Source organism: Tiliqua scincoides, chromosome 3 (genome assembly GCF_035046505.1).
Source record: "Tiliqua scincoides isolate rTilSci1 chromosome 3, rTilSci1.hap2, whole genome shotgun sequence".
Taxonomy (NCBI): Eukaryota; Metazoa; Chordata; class Lepidosauria; order Squamata; family Scincidae; genus Tiliqua; species Tiliqua scincoides.
Genome location: NC_089823.1, coordinates 6,896,569 through 6,920,403, shown reverse-complemented (window position 1 = coordinate 6,920,403; position 23,835 = coordinate 6,896,569). Strand labels below are relative to the sequence as shown.

Genomic DNA, 23,835 nt, shown 5'->3' with positions numbered 1-23,835 from the left:
TTGGCCTGTGTTATAATTGGAGAAAGGCCATCCAATGCCTTTGATCAAAAGCATTGCTCAGAGAGCCAGTGCATATAATCGCATGCTCAAAATGTTCTTATTAGAAGGTCTTCTGCATTTGCACTTCTAAACATATAGTGGATTTTTTTCTTAGTGTGCCATGGCAAGCAGTGTACAGATACCAGGCACAAATAGCAAAATTTTGTGGAGCAGCAGCACCTGTGAAATAAGGGGCCCCACTTTTTATTTTGGAGTTTGAAAATGTCACCATATTCAGGCCTTGTATTCAACATCAACACCACTTCGGAGTCGGATCCTTGCCTTAGATCCCTTTCATTCTGTGTAAGGCCTATAATGGAAATGTTGCTTTATTTCTCTTTGATTTTCATTCATTTCCATGTCTTTTAGGTGCCATGTTTTTTCTCCTTCCTTTAAATGGGGTGGAGTGCCTGTTGCCACTGTAGGTGAATACAACTGCTGGGTTTGGGTTTTTTTAATACCAACCCTTCAGTCTCAGGAAGGAATGCTTAGGACAGCTCTCAGGGCAACAGTGATGGATGGCGGCGGGGGGGGGGGTTGTGTCAACAAACTGCTTATCACCCTGCTTATTAGGAGACTGTGCAAGAACTAAATCTTAAAAAAAAAAATTGGGCTGCTGCTGAAGGTGCCATCCCACCACCCCTCCCAGGTGTGTTGGCAACCTTCTGTGTGTTGGCAACCTTCAGTTTCGAAAGACTCTGGTATTGCGCTCTGAAAGGTGGTTCTGGAACAGCGTCTAGTGTGACTGAAAAGGCCAATCCGGGAGTGACAATCCCTTCCACACCGGGAGCAAGTGCAGTCTGTCCCTGGTCTGTCTCCCTGGCTATGGGCCTTCCTTCTTTGCCTCTTAGCCTCAGACTGTTGGCCAAGTGTCTCTTCAAACTGGGAAAGGCCATGCTGCACAGCCTGCCTCCAAGCGGGCCGCTCAGAGGCAGGGTTTCCCACCTGTTGAGGTCCACTCCTAAGGCCTTCAGATCCCTCTTGCAGATGTCCTTGTATACCCTCCCAGGTAGAAATCTACTAAAATGTACACAGAAGTCCTTGCGTTGCATGTTTTCTTTCCCAAACCCTTTGTTCTGGTCACCAATAATGTGGGGGAAGTAAGATAGGACCAAGATACCATCAGGGTATCCCAATCATCAGGATGTTAGGTTCAGTGGAACTTGAGCATATTTAAAGAAGATGTTGAAAAGATGAATTCATGTTCTTGTCCCACTCATGTGGACATAGCTTCTTGATGCAAAAGGGCAAACTATACAGTTAGTGCTTATTTCACTGATTTTATTTTATTGATCCTACTATGTTTCTGTTGTGGTTCTGTCAATTTCTTTGTGACGACTTTTTCAAAACCAAAAGGCAAACCTTGGGAGTCTTTTGAGACTTAAATCAGGGCAGAAAGACTTATACAAATGAAACCTCAGATTCTTTAATTGGTCAATATCCTGAATTAAAAGAGGAGACAGGAACTAAAACAGATATTTTCCTTTTAAGCTTTGAGTGATTTGGAGCTGTTCCTTTCCTGCTGTCAGTGGCATAGCTAGAAGGGGTGCAAAGCTTTGCAGTGTGGCTCCCTGCAAAACTTAGTGCTTTGCACCCCCTCTAGATGCACTACTGCCTACTATGCATTTTTTTCCTTACGTGCAAGACAATAATTTGTATTCTGCTTAGAGGAAAGGAATGCTTTTCTTTTAGCTTCAAAATATATAGAAAATCAGTGGGATTTTTCTGTCTCTCTAAATCCCTCTTGTATAAAGTTGATTTCCACCATTTTCCAAATATTATTTCTTTACTTTAAAGGAGTTCCATCTGGTATTCATTCCTTTAGTTTGCAACTTCAGTGCTTTCCCCACAATGTTTATAATAGGCTTTTTTGATTAGTGTTTTTTTTTTCTTCCCTGTCTTTTCAGCAATGTTTGCAAAACATCAGCTAATGATCTAGTGAACCCTGAAGGGCTGTTCCACTGTTAGTCTATATTTTTAAAGGGCGCAATCCAGCAGAACTCTCCCACACAAGCTCTGTTGAAATGCATGGAAGTTGCACAAAAGCATATCTGTTGGGAGCTCTTGCACCTCTCCCTTTCATGTTAACAATGTTCGTGGAGATCTTCCCATTGTATTATAGTGAGAGGTAACAGAAGAAGCCAGAAGGCTGCTTAAGAAAACCCAGTTGTGGGGTGGAGAACAGACTTCAAGCAATGAAAAATCGAGTTCATCTGTGGATCCCCAAGTATCATCTGCAAGTAGTGACATAGCTATTTGGGGGGGGGGAGCAGTGTGATAAGTACTGCAGCCACCGCAACATGCTGTATAAGCTGCCCCTCCCACTCACCGTAGGAGTCATTCCAGGCAGCTCTGTGCTCCTGCATATTGCCATTGTTGCCTAGAATGGCGCTAATGTTGAGTGGGAGGGGCCACTGACATGGCGTTGTTGGTTGACAACCTTCAGTCTCGAAAGACTATGGTATAAGCCTACAGCACCCGGTATTCCCAGGCGGTCTCCCATCCAAGTACTAACCAGGCCTGACCCTGCTTAGCTTCCGAGACCAGACAAGATCGGGCATGTGCAGGGTAACAGTGTTGCAGTACTTACTTTGCCCTCCCCCGTAGCTATGCCACTGTCAATTACTCAAACGTGGATTACAGTATATTGAAAGTCACAGTTCCTGATGTTGTACTGTGTGCTGTGTAAGTCTCAGGATAAACAATAATCAGGTCATTATACTATACTATCTATATCTTTTTGCATATGACAGAATTAATTGAATAAAATCAAAACCACCTTCTTCACTCTTTGGAATGCTATACATGAAAAACTGCTAGTAGTGTTTCAACCAGGTCTTATGTCGCAGCCAGTGTTAGGCTAAATTAAACATTGTGCATTCTTCTGATGGTGTAGAAGGACACTAGGTGACTGGTACGAGGATCTAGTCCTCTGTGCATTTTTATAAGATGGACATAGTTCAATTCTGCCTGTTTGCAACCCCATTGTTGTACAGCGTGCATACTTCTGCTGGGATTGAGGCAGGGAACCCCACATGGACCATCATGTGGTTCATTTAAAAAACAAACAGAGATCTGGTGGGGATGCTATAGTAACCTGGCAGGTTCAATTTTCAACATGAATATTGTAATCCCTCTGATCCTGAACATTGCCTTAAAGGCCATCTTTTGCCTGCTTCTATCCAGTACTGGATGGGCAAACTTTTCTGTTGCCTGAGAGTTTGAGAATGGCGCCGTGCAACAGACTGTGCATCCCATCTCCCAAGGCCAGCACCTACATTTGGATGCACCTCTGGATGCACAGCCAATTTACGCTCACAGTTCATCTAAACAGGCAAATCCAAAACCATGCGGCAGAAAAGCAGAACATAAGGTTTTCCGGATCACAATAAAAGCCCATGTAGTTCTGCAACCAGTGGCCAACCAAATGCCGCCCACAATCAGTTTTGTTCCCACCACCTGGAATGGCTCCAAAAGAGAAGGGCTGCTTGCATGGTGCCATAAGACTCCCTGCTTGTAGTCTGTGTACCCCATGTACACAGATTGTACATGTAGTGCTGTGTACCCCATTTAGCTATACCACTTTTCAGTGCCACCCCCATTAAAATGAACAAAGGCTGTTGGGCGCTCTTGTGCAGACCCCAGTCATTTACATTGGGCTAGCACAGGAGACTTCCCCGTGGATAGTACCCCCAAAACATTGCTTTTGCTGCCCACAATGGGCAGGAGGTCTGGTCCAGAGGGTTGAGCCTCCATTTGCCTGAAGATAACATCCGAAGGTCGCCAGTTCGAGGCCACCGGCACCGTGCGACCTTGAAGCAGCTGGCAAGCTGAGCCGAGCTATTCCATCTGCTCTGAGCGTGGGAGGATGGAGGCCAGAATGTTGCGACCAGATCAGAAAGAAACATCTGAATGTTGTGGTTTCTTGAAAGATAGAAACCTTCTTTCAAATTGTAAAAATCCCTACAGGGATTTAAATTTGCCTGCCTATGTAAACCGCCTTGAATAAAGTCCGAAGAGGAATCTGAGGACCAAGAAAGGCGGTATAGAAATACCTGTATTATTATTATTATTATTATTATTTTTTTTTTTTTTTTTTTCACCTCAATCCTCTTCACCAAAAGGAACAGCCCAGTAATTTCCTGCAGCTGAGCAATGCAATTTGCTGAGCAGAACTCCCTGGAAAATATATATATATCTACTGTTAAAAGAAAGAAAGTAGAAAAGGGGGAGAGGAAAAATCCATTAAAGCACTGAACAACAAAGCCAACAGTGAAAGTCCCTAATGCTATCCCAGGACCCTTGCCACGGTGCCAAATGTCTAAAGTGAAACAGCCAGCGAGGGCAGGATTAAAGTAGCCATTGTGCATGGCAACTTGTGAAAGGCTCGTTTCAACATGAAAAATGGCCCTGAGTTTATGATGAATGGGGTGTCCTGACACACACGCATTCCCCTTTTAAAACCCTGTGTTCACGCTGAGGTAGCAGAGCGCTCTGCCTTCTGTGATGGAGACCCCCTAAAAGCTTACCTTCTCCTCCCCTGGTTGGCCTTCAGAGGGGATGATTAATTGCCTAGCAGTAGCCCCTTGTCAGTTAGCCGGCAATCTTTGTTCTCCACGGTGGAACCATCTGCTGAGGATGTAAGGTGCTGGCAGCTTGCTCCCGGTCCTCCTTTTCATAGCTGTTACTTCTAAGAAGGAAGAAGGTCAGGGCTGCAAGGCCCTCATTCTAAAATTGGTGCCCTGACGCATAGCTGTTGAATAGCACTAGAGATTTGTGTGCAAGGCTTTTCCTGCCTCTCTTGTAATTCTCAGAGAGAGCTCCAGTTAAGAGTGTACGCAACCAAAATACACCCTCGCACACTTCACAGCCTGCTTAGAACTGGGCAAAATGGACAAAATGTTCCTTTGACCAAATTAATGAGGCTGCTTTAAAGAGATGAGCATTCCTATTTCGTGCCAAGCTCAGCTGGCATACATCTAGCTGAGCATCATCCTGTCTTGTAACAGAGACCTATAAAATATCACCGAGAAATTCAGCTCACAGAACCAAATGATTTATTTGAGGAGACTGGGTGTAGTTTAAGCATCATTCTTTACTACCTCAGAATGTATGTTGAGAGGGTGGATTGCTAGTGGGTTGCACTCCACAGTCTCCTTGCACTTGAAAACTAGTATGTCAGGAAGAAACCTAATAGTTGTGCATGTTTGGAACTGATAACACGGGGAAAGTCACTGCAGTTTTCCATATTATTGTATCTGTTTCACCACCTGGGGGCATATCTATAAGAAAATGTGACCACAGAATCTTAAAGAATAATGTTGCAACTTCCCTGTAAATGTGTTCAGATACACTCACCTTTAGGGGATGAGGCTGTAATTCAGTGGCAGAGTACATCATTTCCAAGCAGAAGGTTCCAGGTCCAGTCTCTGGGTAGGGCTAGGACAGAACCTTCTGAAACCTTGGGGAGATATTGCCAGTCAACAGAGACAATATTGAAAGCAATGAACCAATGGTTTGAGCTGGTATGACATGTCAAGGGCCAGATCAACTCCGGCTTGTGACTCCCATCAGCAGTGACATCACTCTGGTGCACTGTGGTGCTGCAGACTTTTCCTGACCCTTAAGAAGCACCCAGAAACCCTCGGGAAAGATAAGAACTGGGATAGTGGTACCAGCCCATGAAAAGGGCTTTAGGAAAGAGGGAGTGTGGGAAGAGAAGGGGAAAGGAAGAAGAAAAAGGAAGAGGGAAATTGGAGAAGGAAAAGAGGAGCAAAGAAGGCATGAAGAGGAAGGGAGAGCTGAGGAAAAAAGCCAAAAGAAATAGGGGAAGAGGTCAGTAACAGCCAGGGGCAGCAAAAGAGGATTTGAAGGAGAACTCCAGGGGAAGTTCGCCCCCCCCATTCCCAAAGGTGCACATGGACCTAGAACTCCAGTTGACCTAGACTCCACTATCTCCACTGAAGATTTTCCTGCCCAAAGGACTGGATAACCAGCTCCAAGGGAACTTGCAGGGCCAGGAGCAGGAGCCAGGTTAACTGAAGTGGGAAGAGAAAATCCAGCTGCAAGTGACCTCTGTACACTTCTGAAAATAAAGGCAACAACAAGACAGACCATGAGTAGTCGGTGGGTGGGTGGGTGGGGGGTGTTTCCCAAGCCCCTGTGACCTAGAGCTCCTCATGTGCAGGGAGAACAGCTGGTTCCCGTGGCCTGTCCTTAAATTGGAATCACTTGATAGAATAATGAAGCAGTTTTTTGTAAAAACAAACAAACAAACAAAAAAACTTCTTGTTGCATTTTTCTTCCCCCCCCCCCCCCAGTTGACTGCTTGGACCCCACCTGCTCAGGTCGTGGTGTGTGTGTGCGAGGAGAGTGCCACTGCTCCGTCGGCTGGGGAGGAAGCAACTGTGAGACACCAAGAGCAACCTGTCTGGACCAGTGCTCTGGCCACGGCACCTTTTTGCCCGAAACTGGTCTGTGCAGCTGTGATGCCTCCTGGACTGGACATGACTGCTCAGTTGGTAATTGTACCTGTGCCTTTTCCTTAATTAACCCCATGTTTGAACAGCCTGGATTTTTTTTGACTGAAAGTTATATTCTGGTTATTCCATTGGCCTGCTCTGTTCTGCTTCCTTCAGTGCTCACCTGATCTGACTTACAGATAATGTAACATGATGCGCAGTTAACTGCTTGAGAAAAGCATTGTATGAACCTTAAGTCATAGTAGTGTTGCACACTTACAAGATCCGTGCATGCCATAGGCCATGATCACAGCAGAAGTTGGGCTTTGAGCGGTCAGAGAGAGAGAGAGAGAGAGAGAGATGCTTCCTTTTGTGACCCACCTAATGGGTCCTGACCCACAGTTTGAAAAACACTGCTTTAAAAGATGGGAGCAATTATTAATACCTGCTTCCTTGTTCTGTAACTTCACTAGACCGGCTATGGGCATGTATAGATCCCTGGCTCTTGCAAGCGGCCTCATTCATTTCCGTGGAGCGATGGCAGCACTGTGTGCCTTAGGAGTACAATATGTATGGTGTGTAAATCCATCTTTTGAAGTTGAGGCCTACATAGACTTGAGAGGTCCAGGTAACAAATGGGTGTTTACAAAGCACCTTCGTAGAGATTTTTGCCGTGAGGCGTAAAACAATAATAACTTTAACGTTGGCAAGAGCTCCGTGAGGAATGAAGTCTTGAAGTGAGGGTTGTGTGTAATTTTGTGCTGCCTGAGAAAGTGACATGAGGTGAATTTTACAAATGCAGAAAGGGAAAAGGTTATGTTTTGATATGCAACCCTAGAGGTAGTTGTTTTCCATGAGATTGAAGTCGTAGTTGGTGGAGAGGGCAAGAGGCAAAGTCATACACAGAGAGAATGGAAGAGAACAGGCAGCTGCAGAGAACCAGTCCTCAAACATTCATTGCATCTTTTTTTCTTCACAAAATAAAGACATTGGTTATGGGATTCTTTCCCTCTAACATTAAGCATTGTTATGGTACTTACTAGAATGCATAGAAATATCTCCTTGCTCCTCCAGAGGCCTCAAAGTGGGCCTAGCCTCCTCAGGGAACAGAACGAGAAGACAGACGGGTGAGGTGGTAGAGTGGACACTGTACCACTTGAGACTGTGGGGGGAGGGGACACCCTGTTTTTCATGCCTCCATCACATTAATAGTATCCTCTTAACGCCTCGGGGGAAGGCAAGGAAGTGAAGCATTCAAAATCTGATTCTCCAACAGGGTCGGCTCATCCATGGGGTCAACTGAGGTGGTTGTCTCAGATAGCATGTTGATGGACGCCCCCACCTCCATCCACCCACTCACCTCCACTGCTCCTCCCATTCCCTGGATTTGAAAAGGAAGAGTTGGATGGAGCAGAAGAGAATGTGTGGAGAGGAGAGTGGAGGGATAGACCATTGAGATGTTCTAGTGCCTCGCTCTCCTTGCTTCCGCATTTCCTCTTCCAACTCCAATCACCGCTTCCTTTTCCAATTCAGGGAGTGAGAGATATGGAAACTGATGCAGATGCATCTCTTTCCCCCAAGGAAGGAGGGCAGCATTTGCCCTGCCACCACAGGCATTAGGATGTTTTGGGTCAGTCCCCCAACCTCTTGCCCAACCTGCAGTCTGCTGTTGTTCGGCCTGCTTTACCACCTCGGAACTATACCACCTGATTTCTGCCTCATGTAGCTGTCTGAGTGGACCAGGGCATATTGAAACCAAGACCACTAGAACCCTGCAGCTTCTAAGATTAGGGTGGGGGAAGAGGGGAGACAGTGCAACCAAATGCACTTCACACCCCAAAATGCACTTCATACCAACCAAGACCTAGAGCAACCATTTTTAACTGCTTTGCCGTGGCACACTGGTGTGCCACAAATGGTCCGCAGGTGTGCCGCGGGAATTTAGGAGAGAGTCATTTATCAATAGAACCATTGGGGGGGTGAGCCCCCCACTGACAGCACAGTGTGCCTTGTCAATTGTCAAAAAGCTGATGGTGTGCCTTGACCATTTTAGTGCCTTGCCAGTGTGCTGCGAGATGAAAAAGGTTGAAAATCACTGACCTAGAGTGACCTCTGACTATTCCTAACCATATGCTCATCTAAAGCCAGCTATTATTACACTTTTATATACATGGGCAAGTTCTAAAGTGGCATTCTTCTCTAGTAGTCTGTAGTAGTCCTTCCTTCCACCTCATTCTGATGTGTGTAGAGAGAAGCAGAGTTACAGTGAACATCTAAAATTTAATAACTGCTGACATTTTTTTGTAGGAATGTTCACATTCCTGGAGGAATTCTTGAAATGCCCCTAATGGATAAATATTTCTTCAATTTTGGGACATACACAAAATTGTGTATGAATCCTGACAGTTCCATTTAGTTGACTGTTATCATTCACCCAAGAAGCCCAGAATTCCTGGACATTCACAAACTCTTCTGGATGGTACATACTAAGACAAACTCTGTAATGCCACCAGACCCTACGTTTAGCAAAATGGGAGAGTCAGATAAATGTATCACAAAAGAGACCAAGTTGCTTTTAAGGAGCACTGGCTATTCAGCAGCAATTCTTTTTTTTTTTTCCTTCTATGGGAAGCTTTAATCCTCATCCTATAAAGCTTGGAGATCCAATTAAACATCAAAGGGGGAGAAAACATAATCCATCGAGGCTGGAATATTTGTTTTAGTTTAACCAAACCTTAAAAGCTGAAGAGGCAAAACCTCCTGAGATATTTCATTTCATGCACTGCCACCCGATGGTGAGTGAGTGTTTCAAGCAAAGATCACAGCAGTAAGTGTGGGGAACTCTGGCAGGATTATAGGTTGGCATTTATCAAACTTTTTTGGACTCAGGCTTACCTTCCAAAATTACCACCCGTCAACTTAGCACACTGTTGATGGATGAAGTCCTGGGTCCATGTTCTGAAACCTAAAGTAGCACAAACTAAATGGTGCAGATATCTATTCAAGACTAAACTAGGCAAGATGGGGACAACCAGACTGGTTTATTAGTTTATTCCTATGAAACATGAATGAGCTGTGGCCGCTGAATTCTAACCCCCTTCTTGAACCCAATTCGACATCATCGCTCCACATGGACCTGCATCAGCTATTTAGCTAATGAAGGTCCAAGTAAACATCCCCCACCCCCCAAACACACTGCAGAGGCTTAACCCTGGATAAGGGAACTATTGTTAAGAGGAGACCTGTATAACTGCTCCCCCCCACCACAGAATGCAGCAATATTCATTTTCGCACTGCTTCATTGGTGGGGGGGAGGGGAGGATAGGATTGGGCTGTAAGTAGCTCAGATGACTGAGAATTTGCCTTCACACAGAAGTGTCTGTCTTCCCTATTAACACAACGTGGGATTTAACAGAGAATATCCTATCCAAGGCAGGTGCTTTTTTTATTGCAACACAGTAGCAACCTTGCACTCTTCATTGCTGGAAAATCAGAGAGCGCTGGGGAGAAAAAGCCTTAATCATGCTAACATGAAACCAGAAAATCCAACTTAAGACAGTTTGTAATTATTAAATTTTCTAATAACATTTTGAAGGTCAGTGGAACAGTTCCGGTTTCTGAGAAGCTCTGGGCAATTTTACCTGATCTTCTATTTTAGCATTAAATCCACATTTATTAAAGGATTTAGCAGGTGTAGCAGAAGTGGCTAGTGTTGGTTTTGCTTCACTTGCATACAAATGCCTTCTTTTTTCCCGTATTATAATTCAGCAAGTGCTTTGGAACATACCCTTGTGCCAAATGTAGGATCTCCCTTAAATAGAATAAAAATATGCATAGAAACTGAACATATGAAGTGGTCTTTTACTAGTCAGATCATCTACTCATTATTTTCTACTCTGACTAGTAGCAACTCTCCCGCATCTCATGCAGAGCAACTTCTTTTTCAATCCCGCTACCCAAGATCCTTTTAACTGGAGATACCAGGAGTTGAACATAGGACTTTTATGTAAAACATGCACTCTACCATTGATCTACAGCCCCTCTCCACAAGGCAAAAATGCGTACTATTAATCATCCTTCCATATTCCAGTTTCAATTTGTCATGTATCTTTTCAGTGACACAAGGCAACTGATGACTGCTTTTTGCTGGTGTCAGAAGTTGTATCTGTAGCATTAACCAGGAGGCCCGGGTGGAAGCATGTCACACATGCTATTCCAATTACACACAGGGTCTGGGGGACAGTACCGTGACCCTAAGGCACATAACTGATGGCAAGCACATTGTCAGAAGGGAGTAATGAAAATAATTAGTGGACTGGGACACCTTCATTTTAAGAAAAGGCTACAACATATGAGGCTGATCAGTCTAGAAAGAAGGCCCCTGAGTGGAGACATGACTGTTATCCCAATCCTATCTAAACCCAGCCCCCACACTGATGCTGCCATGCCATTGGAGCATGTACTGCATCCTGCAGGGAACAGTCCCAGTGGTCTCTGTGAGTAGGGGAACATTTGGCTGGTGCAAGTCCAAGTGGACCTGGCAAAGCGAATCAAGGCCAGGAAGGGGGAATAGGGTATTGGCAGCCCTGCTGCCACAAATACTGCTCCTTCCCGGCCTTGACACAGACCCAATCTCCTCTCTATTTCTCTCCATCCCCATCCTGTTCCACCCACATTTCACCCACCCTCTATGCCAACTTACCAGAGCCAGGGCTTCTTTGGAGGCCACCATTGCATGGCTGCGCAGCACTTGTTGCCATGACCCAGCAGCTCAGAATGATGGGTTGCCTATTCTGGTGCAGACTCTGGTGCCAGAATGTGAGTTCCAGCACTGCAGCAGGCCCATAGGATTGGGCCATCAGGCATATAAAATTATGCGGGGGATGGATAGAGTGACATTCTTTTACCTCTTGCACAACTCCAGAATCTGGGAACATCCCCTAAAATTAACTGGTGGGAGAGTTAGAACGGACAAAAGAAAGTGTTTCTTTACCCAGTGTGTAATTAGCCTGTGGAACTCCTTGCTAAAAGATGTGGTGGTGGTGCCTGTCCTAGATGTCTTTAAAAGGGGATAGGACAGATAGAGCAAAAGTCCATGACAGGTTACAAGCTATGATGATGATGTGCAACCTTCTGGTTTTAGAGTTTGCCTATTTCTGAAAATCAGATCTGAAGCAGGATTTTCAGGACCAGGGACAGCTCCAAAGCAGCAAACAAAATGGAAAGATAAAATTGAAGCTTATGTCTTATGACCGACTCACTCCTTGAGACTGGATCCCTGAAACCTTATCGTTGCCCCAGGACACTGTGGGAATTTTATTTCCCTTGTTACTTTCCACCATAACTACTCCTACTTATGGAAGTAGTTCCATAACTACTACTTCGCTTCTTTTCTCATTTTTACCAAATCCTGTAATTTTTAATGCTCTTTAATTTTAAAATTAATTTTTCAAACTCTTTAACGCTCTGATTTTTGTTATGCTGGGAAAACTGATAGGAGTAGCACACTGGGATCAAAGAATTACCCCAGAGGCAAGTATCTTAAGCCTGGTTGTGTGCAGTTTAAGACAGCTTCCTCTCTTTGCCCCTGAAAATGAACCTGCCTTAAGCTTGGAACAACTGTTTACAGTGTAAAAGCAGCTTGCTGTAAGCCAGGAACAATGGTTTTACCATGCATCCCCCAAATAAATACAGCCGACAACAGGTATGGGATTAAAATGGGCCACTTTATTGAATTACAACAAGAGCAACAAGGCAAAAACAGGGTAAACAATACCCATCCCAAGTGCGGGGTTCTATGTGGGGGAAACGGCACTAGCCGTCTACGTCCCCCAATCTCATAGGGCGTCCACCCGACTCCAGGCGTAGCTCAATTGTTATTAAGCCCGCCTTTCACCGTCGCCCGAAGAGGGTAAGTCAGCCGAACTGCTATGCCTTCAGGTCACCCCTGCAAGGCCCCCAATTTCAGACAATGGGCTAGCCAGCCTGCCTCCCCGAGCCGGTCAAGCATCTTGAGAGCGGTTCTGGTTCACCCCTGTCCTTGCTGACTTAGATTGGACACCGAGAAGGTCTTCTGCCTACCCCCCCCCCGCACTTCTACCGCCACAAGGGGAGGTCAGCCAATCAGCTGGCAGCAAGCCCTGCTGCCAGCTGATAGGGGGGAAGGCATGGCAATCTTTGCTAGTGCGCCATAGAGGCGCGCTAGCAGCCTTTCTTTTTAGAAATAGCTAGGAAAGAGTGTTTGCTTTGCAAGAGCAGTGTATCTCCAGCCAGAAATAACAATTTGCTTTATGTCACCTCTGGAAACCCCATTGTGCCTCCTTGAGTTGCATGTTGGAGATAAAGATGGGGTATAAATGAGAGAGAGAAACAAGGCCTGGATAAAGCTCCTTCCCCTGCTCCAGTGACTCAGCAGAGTGCAGGCTCACTGCAGATATCTGGTTTTGAACTTGCTGTTGTATTTATGGTGTGCTTTTTAAAAAAATGCTGGGCATATCTATTTGATAAGCTGCCCCTAGATCAAGGCTGCTCTTTCTTTCTTGCAGATACTCATAATTGCACTAACAGAACAATCCTAAACCTGGCCTGTGCTGTATCCAGCATAGGGTTGGGGTTGGCTGCGGCTCAGCCCTGGGCAAGAGGAAGTAATTCCTCTTTCTCTGGGTAATGTGGCAGCAACCCCAATGGGCTACTTGGATCTGTGCCACCTAAATCAGTGGCACAGATCCAAGCAGACCGGTGCTGTGTTGGGTCGCCCAGAAGTGGGATTAGGATCTGGTATAGGTGCCGGATCCTGGTCCTACCCCATTTCCAGGCCACCCACGGGCTCACCTGCCCAAACATTCCTGTTTCACCCTTCCTTCACCCCCCTCAGACCCCCACACTGGCCTGACTTGGCCGGCACAAACTCATCGGTTTCCTGGCACAATGATGCTGGATTTGGTTTCCAAAGGCCAGCACACATCCATGTGCCAACCTGAGGTGGTGCAAAAGTGCCTTACGGCATGTTTGCAACACGTCTGGCCCAGTGCAAGTCCCTTGGGCAACTCAGGATAGCACCCTATGTCTTTCATCTCCTCATCTGTGATATCCAGGGCCGAGACCTTAGCAATGGACTTGTTTGCTCTGCTCCATGCTATTTTATTTTTATCTCCTCTTGTACCACAATGAGAGGGCTCGCATCTCCTGCCACAGATCCAGCAATTTTCCGTTAGGCATTTCTTGACTGTTCTTGCCTGACGAGAGCCCTGTTCCTGAATGCAAAGTTAAAAACCATCCCAAAGCCTGAGGAGGGAAAAGAAACTGCACTTTACTCCTTGACGCCTCCTCCAATTCCCTACCCAAGGCATTTGAGCAGAAAAGCACATGAATCCTTGCAAGGCAAGGACGGCAGGAGCACACAATGCACCTTGAGATAGCACAGGGAACAGCTGAGCCATTCTCACAAAGAGGAAAAGAGATTAAAGATGAAAGGAAATATTTAACCACCTTTTGGGGGAAACAGCTGGTATGAAAATATTTGTTAATGGGGAAAGACTTTCATGCCTGTGGAGAGCATGTCAGATCTGCTCATAAAGGCAGTGTCGGCATAAAGCAGCTACCCCAAAGGCTGTCGATTCTGTAATAAGGGTATTAAGAATCTTTCTTTCCAACCACCCCCTATTCGCTACCAAAGCTCAGATGTTACCTAATTGCATTCTTTAATCCTGAAAAACAGGTTTAGGAAGTTAGGGTGCTCTAACAACTTGTTTGGAAAGCGGAGGTGACACACCATTTGGACCAAACTTTGGCAAAGTTAAGATTCATTTCTTTCTGGTAAAATTGTCTGAAAGTTAGATCAACAGGCCGGCAGCCTCATCAATGTACAAGGTGCTTTTTTCGGCACACTCTAAGCAAATGATAGATCCTTTCACCCATGAAATTGCAATCCAATTGTCAAATGTTTATAGGGGAGAAGACAAGACAGAGGTTAAGGCATGTACAGCCTAATCCTATTAATTGCACAAGTGGAGTATTTTCTTTGCAAGAGTATGGAGGTTGTACATCTTAGTCAGAGATTAGTGTTAGCCTGGTATCTCATCGTGGATATAACTTTCAAGAGGTTTTGCCTTTCTCTACTTATTGTGCTTTTCCGTCATGGGTTCCATGCCAGAAATCCGTCAGACCTTTTGCTTTGAGTCAGAGAATGAGGTGGTTGCAAAAGTTCATTTTCAATTCATCAGTTACAAATTGTCATTTGCTGACCTGTGTCTATGACATGCTGAAACAATAGCCTACTGTTGTTGTCCATCTTTTATTATGTATTTATTATGTATTATTATTATTTACTATGTATTTATTATTATTCGCACTGAGCTTACCTTGGAAGTCCTGCTCCACTTCTAAATATTAACCACTTCTGATTCTCCCCCCCCCCGGCAAACAGAATATCTTATGCTCCAGTTCCTTTTAGAGCAGGGGGGTTCAATAGGTGGATCGCGATCTACCGGTAGATCGCGAGGCAAAATGAGTCGATCGTGGAGTGCCAACCCCCCCCTTTCAGGGGCCTCTGGGAGGAAACGCTGGGAGTAAGGCCCATTGTACTCAATGGGGCTTACTCCCAGTTAAGTGTGGCTAGGATTGCAGCCTCACAGCCTAATCCTAGGCATGTCTAGTCAGGAGTAAGTCCTGTTATACTCAGTGGGGCTCAAGGTACACCAACATACATTGTACACATAAATGTTATATGTTATGATGGCGCGAACATTGTAAAAAAAGCTCTGGTAGATCTCTGGGCCTTGCTGGGTTTCAAAGTAGCCAAAAAAGTGTGAGCACCCCTGTTTTAGAGCATGGCAGTTCCTTCCTCTTACCCCAATGGAAATTTTATTCCTAACATCTCTATATGTTCAGTATTGGAGCTAAACCTTCCTGTGGGACTGGCATGCAAACCTAGTCAAATATAGCCTTTGTATTCTAGCCTGCCAATTCTTGACAACTCTTTTGTTTTTTGCAGTGAAAACAGGTTCATTGAGCCTGGTGGGCTGCCATATCACAGCTGGTGAGCTGTAGTTTGGCTCAGTTGGTCATAAATTGTGTAGACATCCTCTAGGAGGGGTGGAAAAGAGGAAAAAAGCAATCAAAGTGCTTCAGGTTCTTGCCAAGAAAGTGTTCAGATAGACTGATAATTCAGTTTGGAAAATGAGCTCTAACTCTTATTCTCACTTGGTGTTGGCAGTTGGCATCATTCCACAGGGATCATTCAGGAAGATGTGACATATTAGTCCCATGTACATACTCTTTGTATGCAAGAATATGACCCATTTCTGATGTGAGGGATCGTGCTTCAAAAGTAGCAGGATTGAAGATGCATGTTCTTGTTTATCAGTGGGGACTTTCTCTGTCTAGTGTATTAAGAGGGAAGACAACACTGGGGAAAAAAGTTCTGTAAGGCTGAGTTTCACCTAGGGGAACTGTTGGAACAGGCTGAGAGGTTGATTATTTGTTGTTGTTTTTTTTCCTTATGGAGGCATTGACCTGAAGCAAATGTCCTGAATAACACCAGTTCCTCCTCTTCCCTGACTATCCCCATCGGGCTTGGTCCTGGCCTTAATATAGCACAATGCACAAAAAGCATGGAAAGCCTTTCTGGGTTATGGTCCATCCTGCAGTAGAAGGACTGGACGAACTGAATCAGGCTGGAGAAACACAATGTGCTGTGAAGGCCTTACTGATTCTTTGTCTTTGTGGGAACCCAGTGGTGGGTATTGCTGAGGTGGGAAATCCAAGTGTTGGGCAATAAATCAATGTCCACCACATCAATCTATCTGAATATCAAAATAATTGGTTCCAATTTACCTGGGTTCTGAAATGGTGAAAAAGTGGTTCATGTAGCCTTGGCAAGCCAGCCATTCTTGGACACAGTACTTTTCACTAGTACTTTTTAGGCATACAAAATACTTTGGTGTACAATAGCTACTGTCCCTTTGCCCTAATAAAACCATCGGCTTCCTCACCCTTCCTCACTCTGAAGATAGTTGAACAATTCACACATAATTGCCATGAGCTACATTGTGAACCACAGCCCTTGAAGGCTTTGGAAGACCTTTGGGCCTCATGTTTGATCCCCCTGTTCTAAACCTGAACCCAGTATAGGGCTATGCAGGTGAAGAGGTGTGTCTGGGAAGAGTGGAGTAGGGTTGATTTTGAAACATTTTGTCCTGGACTCTCAGCCAGTGACCATGCAGTCACCAAGTTGAACACGTTTACAGGCTAGTACCTCACCAAAATGCCTCCTCACCGTATGATGTCATCCAGTACTCAAAGGGGCCTTTGGAAAGGAGTGGGCTTTTTCAGTTTTTTTCCAGGCCCATTATGGACCTGCCAGAACCAGGCATCAGAATCTACTTTCTGGAAATGGAATTCTGGATTCCAGAAACAACTTTATCTGGGAGGCAAAATAATACTGCATTCTAAGATGGGGAGGGCATTCCAGAAAGAGGGTCTTTTTGCGGTGGCACCCAAATTCCTTCCTAGGCATTCTCACTTGATGCCTTCAGACTCTTCTGCCAAAGTTTGCCCTATTCCTTCAGGCTTTTAATGGCATTTAATGGATTTTTATATTATCCTGGTTCCTCACTTTTCAGTTAGATATTCATTGTTAGATGAACATAGACAAACAAGCCTTGCTGAGAGAGAATCAGCATAGCTTCTGTAAGGGTAAGTCTTGCCTCACAAACCTTATAGAATTCTTTGAAAAGGTCAACAGGCATGTGGATGCGGGAGAACCCGTGGACATTATATATCTGGACTTTCAGAAGGCGTTTGACACGGTCCCTCACCAAAGGCTACTGAAAAAACTCCACAGTCAGGGAATTAGAGGACAGGTCCTCTCCTGAATTGAGACCAGGTTGAAGACCAGGAAACAGACAGTGGGTGTCAATGGGCAATTTTCACAATGTAGAGAGGTGAAAAGCAGTGTGCCCCGAGGATCTGTCCTGGGACCGGTGCTTTTCAACCTCTTCATAAATGACCTGGAGACAGGGGTGAGCAGTGAGGTTGCAAAGTTTGCAGACGACACCAAACGTTTCCGAGTGGTGAAGACCAGAAATGATTGTGAGGAGCTCCAGAAGGATCTCTCCAAACTGGCAGAATGGGCAGCAAAATGGCAGATGCGCTTCAATGTCAGTAAGTGTAAAGTCATGCACATTGGGGCAAAAAATCAAAACTTCACATATAGGCTGATGGGTTCTGAGCTGTCTGTCTTGGGGTGGTGGTGGACAGGTCGATGAAAGTGTCGACCCAATGTGCGGTGGCACTGAAGAAGGCCAATTCTTTGCTTGGGATCATTAGAAAAGGTATTGAGAACAAAACGGCTAATATTATAATGCCATTGTACAAATCGATGGTGAGGCCACACTTGGAGTATTGCGTCCAGTTCTGGTCACCACATCTTAAAAAAGACCTAGTGGAAATGGAAAAGGTGCAAAAGAGAGCGACTAAGATGATTACTGGGCTGGGGCACCTTCCTTATGAGGAAAGGCTACGGCGTTTGGGCCTCTTCAGCCTAGAAAAGAGACGCCTGATGGGGGGGACAAGATTGAAACAAACAAAATTATGCATGGGAAGGATAAAGTGGAGAGAGAGATGCTTTTTACAATCTCACATATCACCAGAACTAGGGGACATCCACTAAAATTGAGTGTTTGGAGAGTTAGGACAGACAAAAGAAAATATTTCTTTACTCAACGTGTGGTTGGTCTGTGGAACTCCTTGCCACAGGATGTGGTGACGGCATCTGGCCTGGATGCCTTTAAAAGGGGATTGGACAAGTTACTGAAGGAAAAATTCATTATGGGTTACAAGCCATGTTGTGTATGTGCAACCTCCTGATTTTAGAAATGGGCTATGCCAGATGCAAGGGAGGGCACCAGGATGCAGGTCTCTTGTTGTCTGGTGTGCTTCCTGGGGCATTTGGTGGGCCGCTGTGAGATACAGGAAGCTGGACTAGATGGGCCTATGGCCTGATCCAGTGGGGCTGTTCTTATGTTCAGGTTTCTTTGTTTTTGTTCCTTGATGTTGGGTTTTACTGTTTTAAATATGGATGGTTAGATGCCTTTAACAAGGAAGATATTAAGATAGAGATTGATTGATTGATTGATTGATTGATTGATTGAAGCCAAGTTTACCATTCAAATCTATCCCCTGCAAGTTTTTGCATGTTCCATTCCCTGCCCTTCCTCCAAAGCATTCAGGATGGCATACAAGAGCCTCCCCTTTTACAACAATTCTGTAAAGTAGGTTAGGTTGCAGGAGGCACTGACTGGTCTGAAGCCATCCAGTAAGCTTTGTCAATAAGTGGGAATTTTGGTATCCCCAGTGTGAGTCCTGCACTCTTAACCATTGCACTACACTACATTGCTGGTGGTTCAGCTTGGTGGTTCATACATTGTGGACAGGGTAGCCACAAAGTCCTTATGCAGGCTTAAACAGTCACCGTCCGAAATCCACACAATCTCGGGCATACAAACTTTGTGGCCACCCTGTAGACTTGCTTTAGACCAGCAGGCTTTTCCCACTGCAGTTTGCCCTTCCATTTTTCAAGGCTCTCCAAAACATTACAAAGAAATAAAACATCCTTTTGTGGATGTGAGCAACAGCAAGAACAAAAGAGTGAAGTTTCATAAGCCCCTCGTCCCGGCACCAGAAAGCTAACAAGCCGTAAGTAGACTTTGCCAGCAACACTTAACTTTATTCTGGGACGATTTAGCGGATCATTGTTTTCACACTTAACCAGTTTTTAATTAAAAAGTGACTTTTGTTCCTTCGCATTGGGAAAGCCTTCCCCCGTTGGATTCGGCCAGCTCACAAAAAGCCAGAGGAGCGTGATAGTATTAGAAAGCAAACAGGAGGTTCAATCACTGGCAGGCCTCGCCGATTCATGTCCGTCTCCTCTTTTTTTGTAATCTGCTTATTAGATTCTTATTGTTAGAAAGGATTAGTGTTATGAGCCCCAGGAATGCCTTTCATTCCCGGTCAGGCGAGGTAGTGGAGTGTGGCTGCTTTTTCATGACAATAACATTCTGGTTTTCTCTTGTCCCCCTGACTTCCCATTCCCCCTTCTCCCCCTACACCCCCCTCGGTCTCTTTCTTTTCTTCTCTTCCACAGAGATTTGTGCTGCGGACTGTGGAGGGCATGGCATCTGTGTCGGAGGCACCTGCCGCTGCGAGGAGGGGTGGATGGGCGCCGCCTGTGATCAGCGAGCATGTCACCCACGCTGCAATGAGCATGGGACGTGCCGCGACGGCAAGTGTGAATGCAGCCCAGGCTGGAATGGAGAGCACTGCACCATTGGTAGGGGGAAAAATGAAAAACAGAACATCCAGTTGAAAAGGAATAATGGACGGGGTGGAAGGAGGGGGTGAAAGAAGCATGCTTAACTGAATTTACGTGACATTACCATAGCATGTGCATCCTGTTTTGTTCTTGGACTTTCGTGTTCAAGCGTCATACATTGTCATGTGGCAACCCCTCCAGAAAGCCCAATGTCCTTTCATTTGGCAGTATAAGTACACTCACATTTGCGTACACACTAAACCCTGAGCCTTGGGTAACCCCGATCAGCCTGCAGAAGTTGGTGTTGGGTACAGCATCTGACATCCTAAGAATTACTATCATGTTTTGAATTAAGCAAGTTTCCATCCCTTTGGGTTGTGAAGGCAGGCTTTAAAAGCGGAAGAGGAATCGCCACTAAAGTCACAGAAGCTCGGTTGGTGGGGGAAGACCAGGCACTGTGTCTGTGGAGCGGGCTTTGGGTGCTCATCAGAGATCAGTGGAGAGGAGGCAGCACCAGTCCATTTGGGTCATTTGCAGTGGCATAGCCAGAGGGGATGCCAAGCGCTAAGTTTTGCAGGGAACCTCACTGCAGCATGCAAGTGGCCGTTCCCCTTCGAAGCCATCCAGGCAGGTGGAGCAAAATGGAGTCCACTGGTTTGTTTTGTTTCTGATTCTTGAGTGCCATTCACCTTCACAGGAAGGAGCAGAATTAGTCATACAAAATGGATAAACAGTTGTTTCTTTTGCAGGGTTTAGCTTTCCTTAGGGATGAATTTGGTAGCCTAGCCTTGGTTGTCAGGTGCAGCGTCAGGGTGTCAGTGCTTTTAATTCTAGTATTAAAATGGTTCAGTCAACTATGACCACCGAAACTCTTTTTTATCAATTATTTATGCTGATGTTGCCTGCCAAGACCAATTCTGGCCTCTATTTAAATTAACAATCTATAAAGTAGCACCGAGTTACAGCCCCTGAAACAGCATTATTTTCTCTCTGTAGCTTGTGTCTAATAGCTTTTGGCTGATGAGTAAAACATTCTCCTTTTGAGATTGCTTGGAAATGAAATGGAATAGCTATGCATCCACTAGGCTACTGCACCACAACAAAGATTTTTACAGGTGCATTTAAACACAGTGCATCTACAGATTATGAAGCCTCTGGCTAAGCCACTACACTAGGGGACCCTCACATTATCACATACGGAATTGCACAGGACTGCCAGCAGGTCTGAGATCTGGCAGAAATTGTATGAAGTGATCAGTTGGATAAACCTGAACTTCCACGTAAGCCATATACACGTTTAGTACAATCACAATGTCGTAAAAAGGGACCACTCTGATTAGGCAAGTTACAGCCTTATTGGAGATACTGTTGTTGCAATCAATGGCTCCACACTGTCCCAGCTGGTTTATGAGCTCACCTATAATCATGGGCACTCACCATTGTGACGGAGGCACTGAGCATCTGAACATGTCCTATATATATATATATATATATATATATATATATATATATATATATATATATATATATATATATATATATATATATATATATATATATGTAAACAGAATTAGAGCTAGATGAATCCAGCAAATCTTCCTAACATCATGACTGGCACTCCATATCTATGCAGGTTTAGCAGAGGGTGTCCCGTCCCCCCACACACACAAAATCCCATTTTTTTGAAACCCTCCCAAATAAATTCCACAACCCCTTAAAGCTGTAGGTGGACTGTCATTTTTAAGTACATGTGCCAGAGCTATTGTTCATGGTGTGTGTATGCTCACTTCCAGTTGTCCAACTTGCTGATCAAACAGGTTTTGCAGGCTTTTGAGACACTAATAATAATAATAATAATAATAATAATAATAATAATAATAATACAGGTATTTATATACTGCCTTTCTTGGTCATCAGATTTCTCCTCAAACTTTATTCAAGGCGGTTTACATAGGCAGGCTATTTAAATCCCTGTAGGGATTTTCACAATTGAAAGAAGGTTCTATCTTTCAAGAACCACAACATTCTAGATGTTTCTTTTCTGATCTGGTTTCACATTCTGGCCTCCATCCTCCCACGCTCAGAGTAGATGGAATAACTCGGCTCAGCTTGTTAGCTGCTTCAAGGTCACACGGTGCCGTTGGCCTTGAACCGGCGACCTGCGAATGTTATCTTCAGGCAAATGGAGGCTCTACCATCTAGACCAGACCTCCTGCCTTCAGAAATCTGCAGAACCTTCTTTGACCAGAAGCAGTGCACTGAGGTGACTGTGCAGACTACAGCTATGCTTCTCTCATCCCATTGCTGAAATACATTTCGAAGATTGGTTTTTCACCAGATCTTATACTGATGATCACACCAAGTGGCTCTGTCTACACTGCTTGCCATGATCCACTTTCTCTTGTCTAACTCTCCACTTCTGGATTTTGGGGAGTGGGTAGGTTTGGGTTAGGTTGCATTAACGCTTCTGCCTCTTTCAAGAGGCACTGAAAACTGAGACACATGAAAGTTTTGTGTTCTACATCATCTTGACCATTGCTCCAATTCTCCTGTGTTTTGACTCAAGTATTTTTCTTTCCCCACTATTGATGAATTTGCTCAATTTGATCAGTGCATCCATCTACCCTAAACAACTTGCCTAATATTCTCCTGCCAGTTTATTTGAGAGAAAGAGCAAATTGAATCTTTCACGGTCTTGAACCCAGCTACTCCATGGCCTTATCTCAAAGTGTCCCTTTCCCCCCCTTTTTTTAAATGCTATACCTTAGTGCAATTATGGAATTTCATCCTTTCTTAAGAATTTTTTTTAAGGCAGAAATTCCAAAAGCAGGAATATTATGAATGAAAAATATTCCCAGTGGGCAGGAAAGATCTGATCCACACCAGGACAAACTTGACGGTAGTGGCAGATTCCGATACCATAGAACTTTGCGTAAGTTTTGTGCTGCATATCATAACAAGGGTTACGTGATCCCTCTTCTCCCTGATCCTAGTTTTCCATGAAAACCCTTTTGACTTCTCTAGTGTTCTCTAGTGTTCTCTAGCACAAAAAACAAAAAAACAAAAAACCTTTTTGTGGATTTCCTGCTGGGGATCATGGAGCTTGTAGTTATATATTTATATAACTATTTAAGCTCTATGATCCCCTGCAGATAGGATCAGGTGTCCTGCTTAGGAAAAGGATTACAGGACCTCTCTTCCCTGCTGATGTCCTTCCCACCACCTTCCCCATAGTAAAGCTCTTTTCACATGGGATATCTGTGGGGGAGGGACTAGCAGGGAGAAATGGCATAGTGGTGGCGGGGGCTGTGGGCAAATCTTATTTCCAGTCCAGTCCAACTTATAGGTGGCTGGAGCTAACTTGAGATGGGACTTTCTGGGTGGGGGTGGGGGGTGAAAACATCAGGCCGCCCTCATTCAAAGCCTTGTAACATCATTAGTCATAACTATCTGCTAGTCAGGCTGGCACTACAGAAGGAGCTTGTGTCCATCTAGAGTTAACAGCATCATTCCATCATGCTGCTGCTTTTGCATGTGTCCTACAGTACAGTAAGAAATAGCCACCTTTGCACTGCACCCAGCCTCACCATCCAACCTTCCCTTACCTGTTGGCTTAGCACCACATTTGATCATAGGCTCGTAGATACCCCAAGGGGAAAACATGATGCATAGACCACCAAGCAGTTATTACAAAGCTGTTAAAAAAAAATCCAAGAATTCTGAAAGCCCTAAAAGGGTGTCAATATTAACGCAGATGAAAGGACATTGGCATGGAATTACGCTGTATGTGTGGCAAGTACTCGCCTCATCCTTATGTGGTTTTCTTGCATGCTGGCCTACTTTGTGGACAATAATAAACTCACACGTCTCATCTCTCTGCCTGCTTTTGCCCTGAAAAATGTGGCATCCCAGTGCCTGCTGAATTAGGTTCCTTCCTGTATTTGACATGCGTGCAGGTGAAGTTGCTAAAAGTAGCTGGCACAAGTCAAGTGTAGATTGCAAAGCAAAGTAAGAAACCCTTTT

The 23,835-nt window shown here is 44.8% G+C and overlaps 1 protein-coding gene and 1 pseudogene across 3 annotated transcripts in view; one reads left to right on the top strand and one right to left on the bottom strand.

Moving 5' to 3' along the window:
* TENM4 (teneurin transmembrane protein 4) overlaps positions 1-23,835 on the top strand; it is a 367,138-nt gene that overhangs the window by 230,655 nt on the left and 112,648 nt on the right. For all 3 annotated transcript variants that reach the window (XM_066622507.1, XM_066622506.1, XM_066622505.1), the window contains 2 exons: positions 6,360-6,560; positions 19,645-19,830. In XM_066622507.1, coding sequence (XP_066478604.1) covers positions 6,360-6,560; positions 19,645-19,830 — 387 coding nt within the window. The remainder of the gene's footprint in view (positions 1-6,359; positions 6,561-19,644; positions 19,831-23,835) is intronic.
* Positions 2,506-2,624, bottom strand: LOC136646952 (5S ribosomal RNA; annotated as a pseudogene).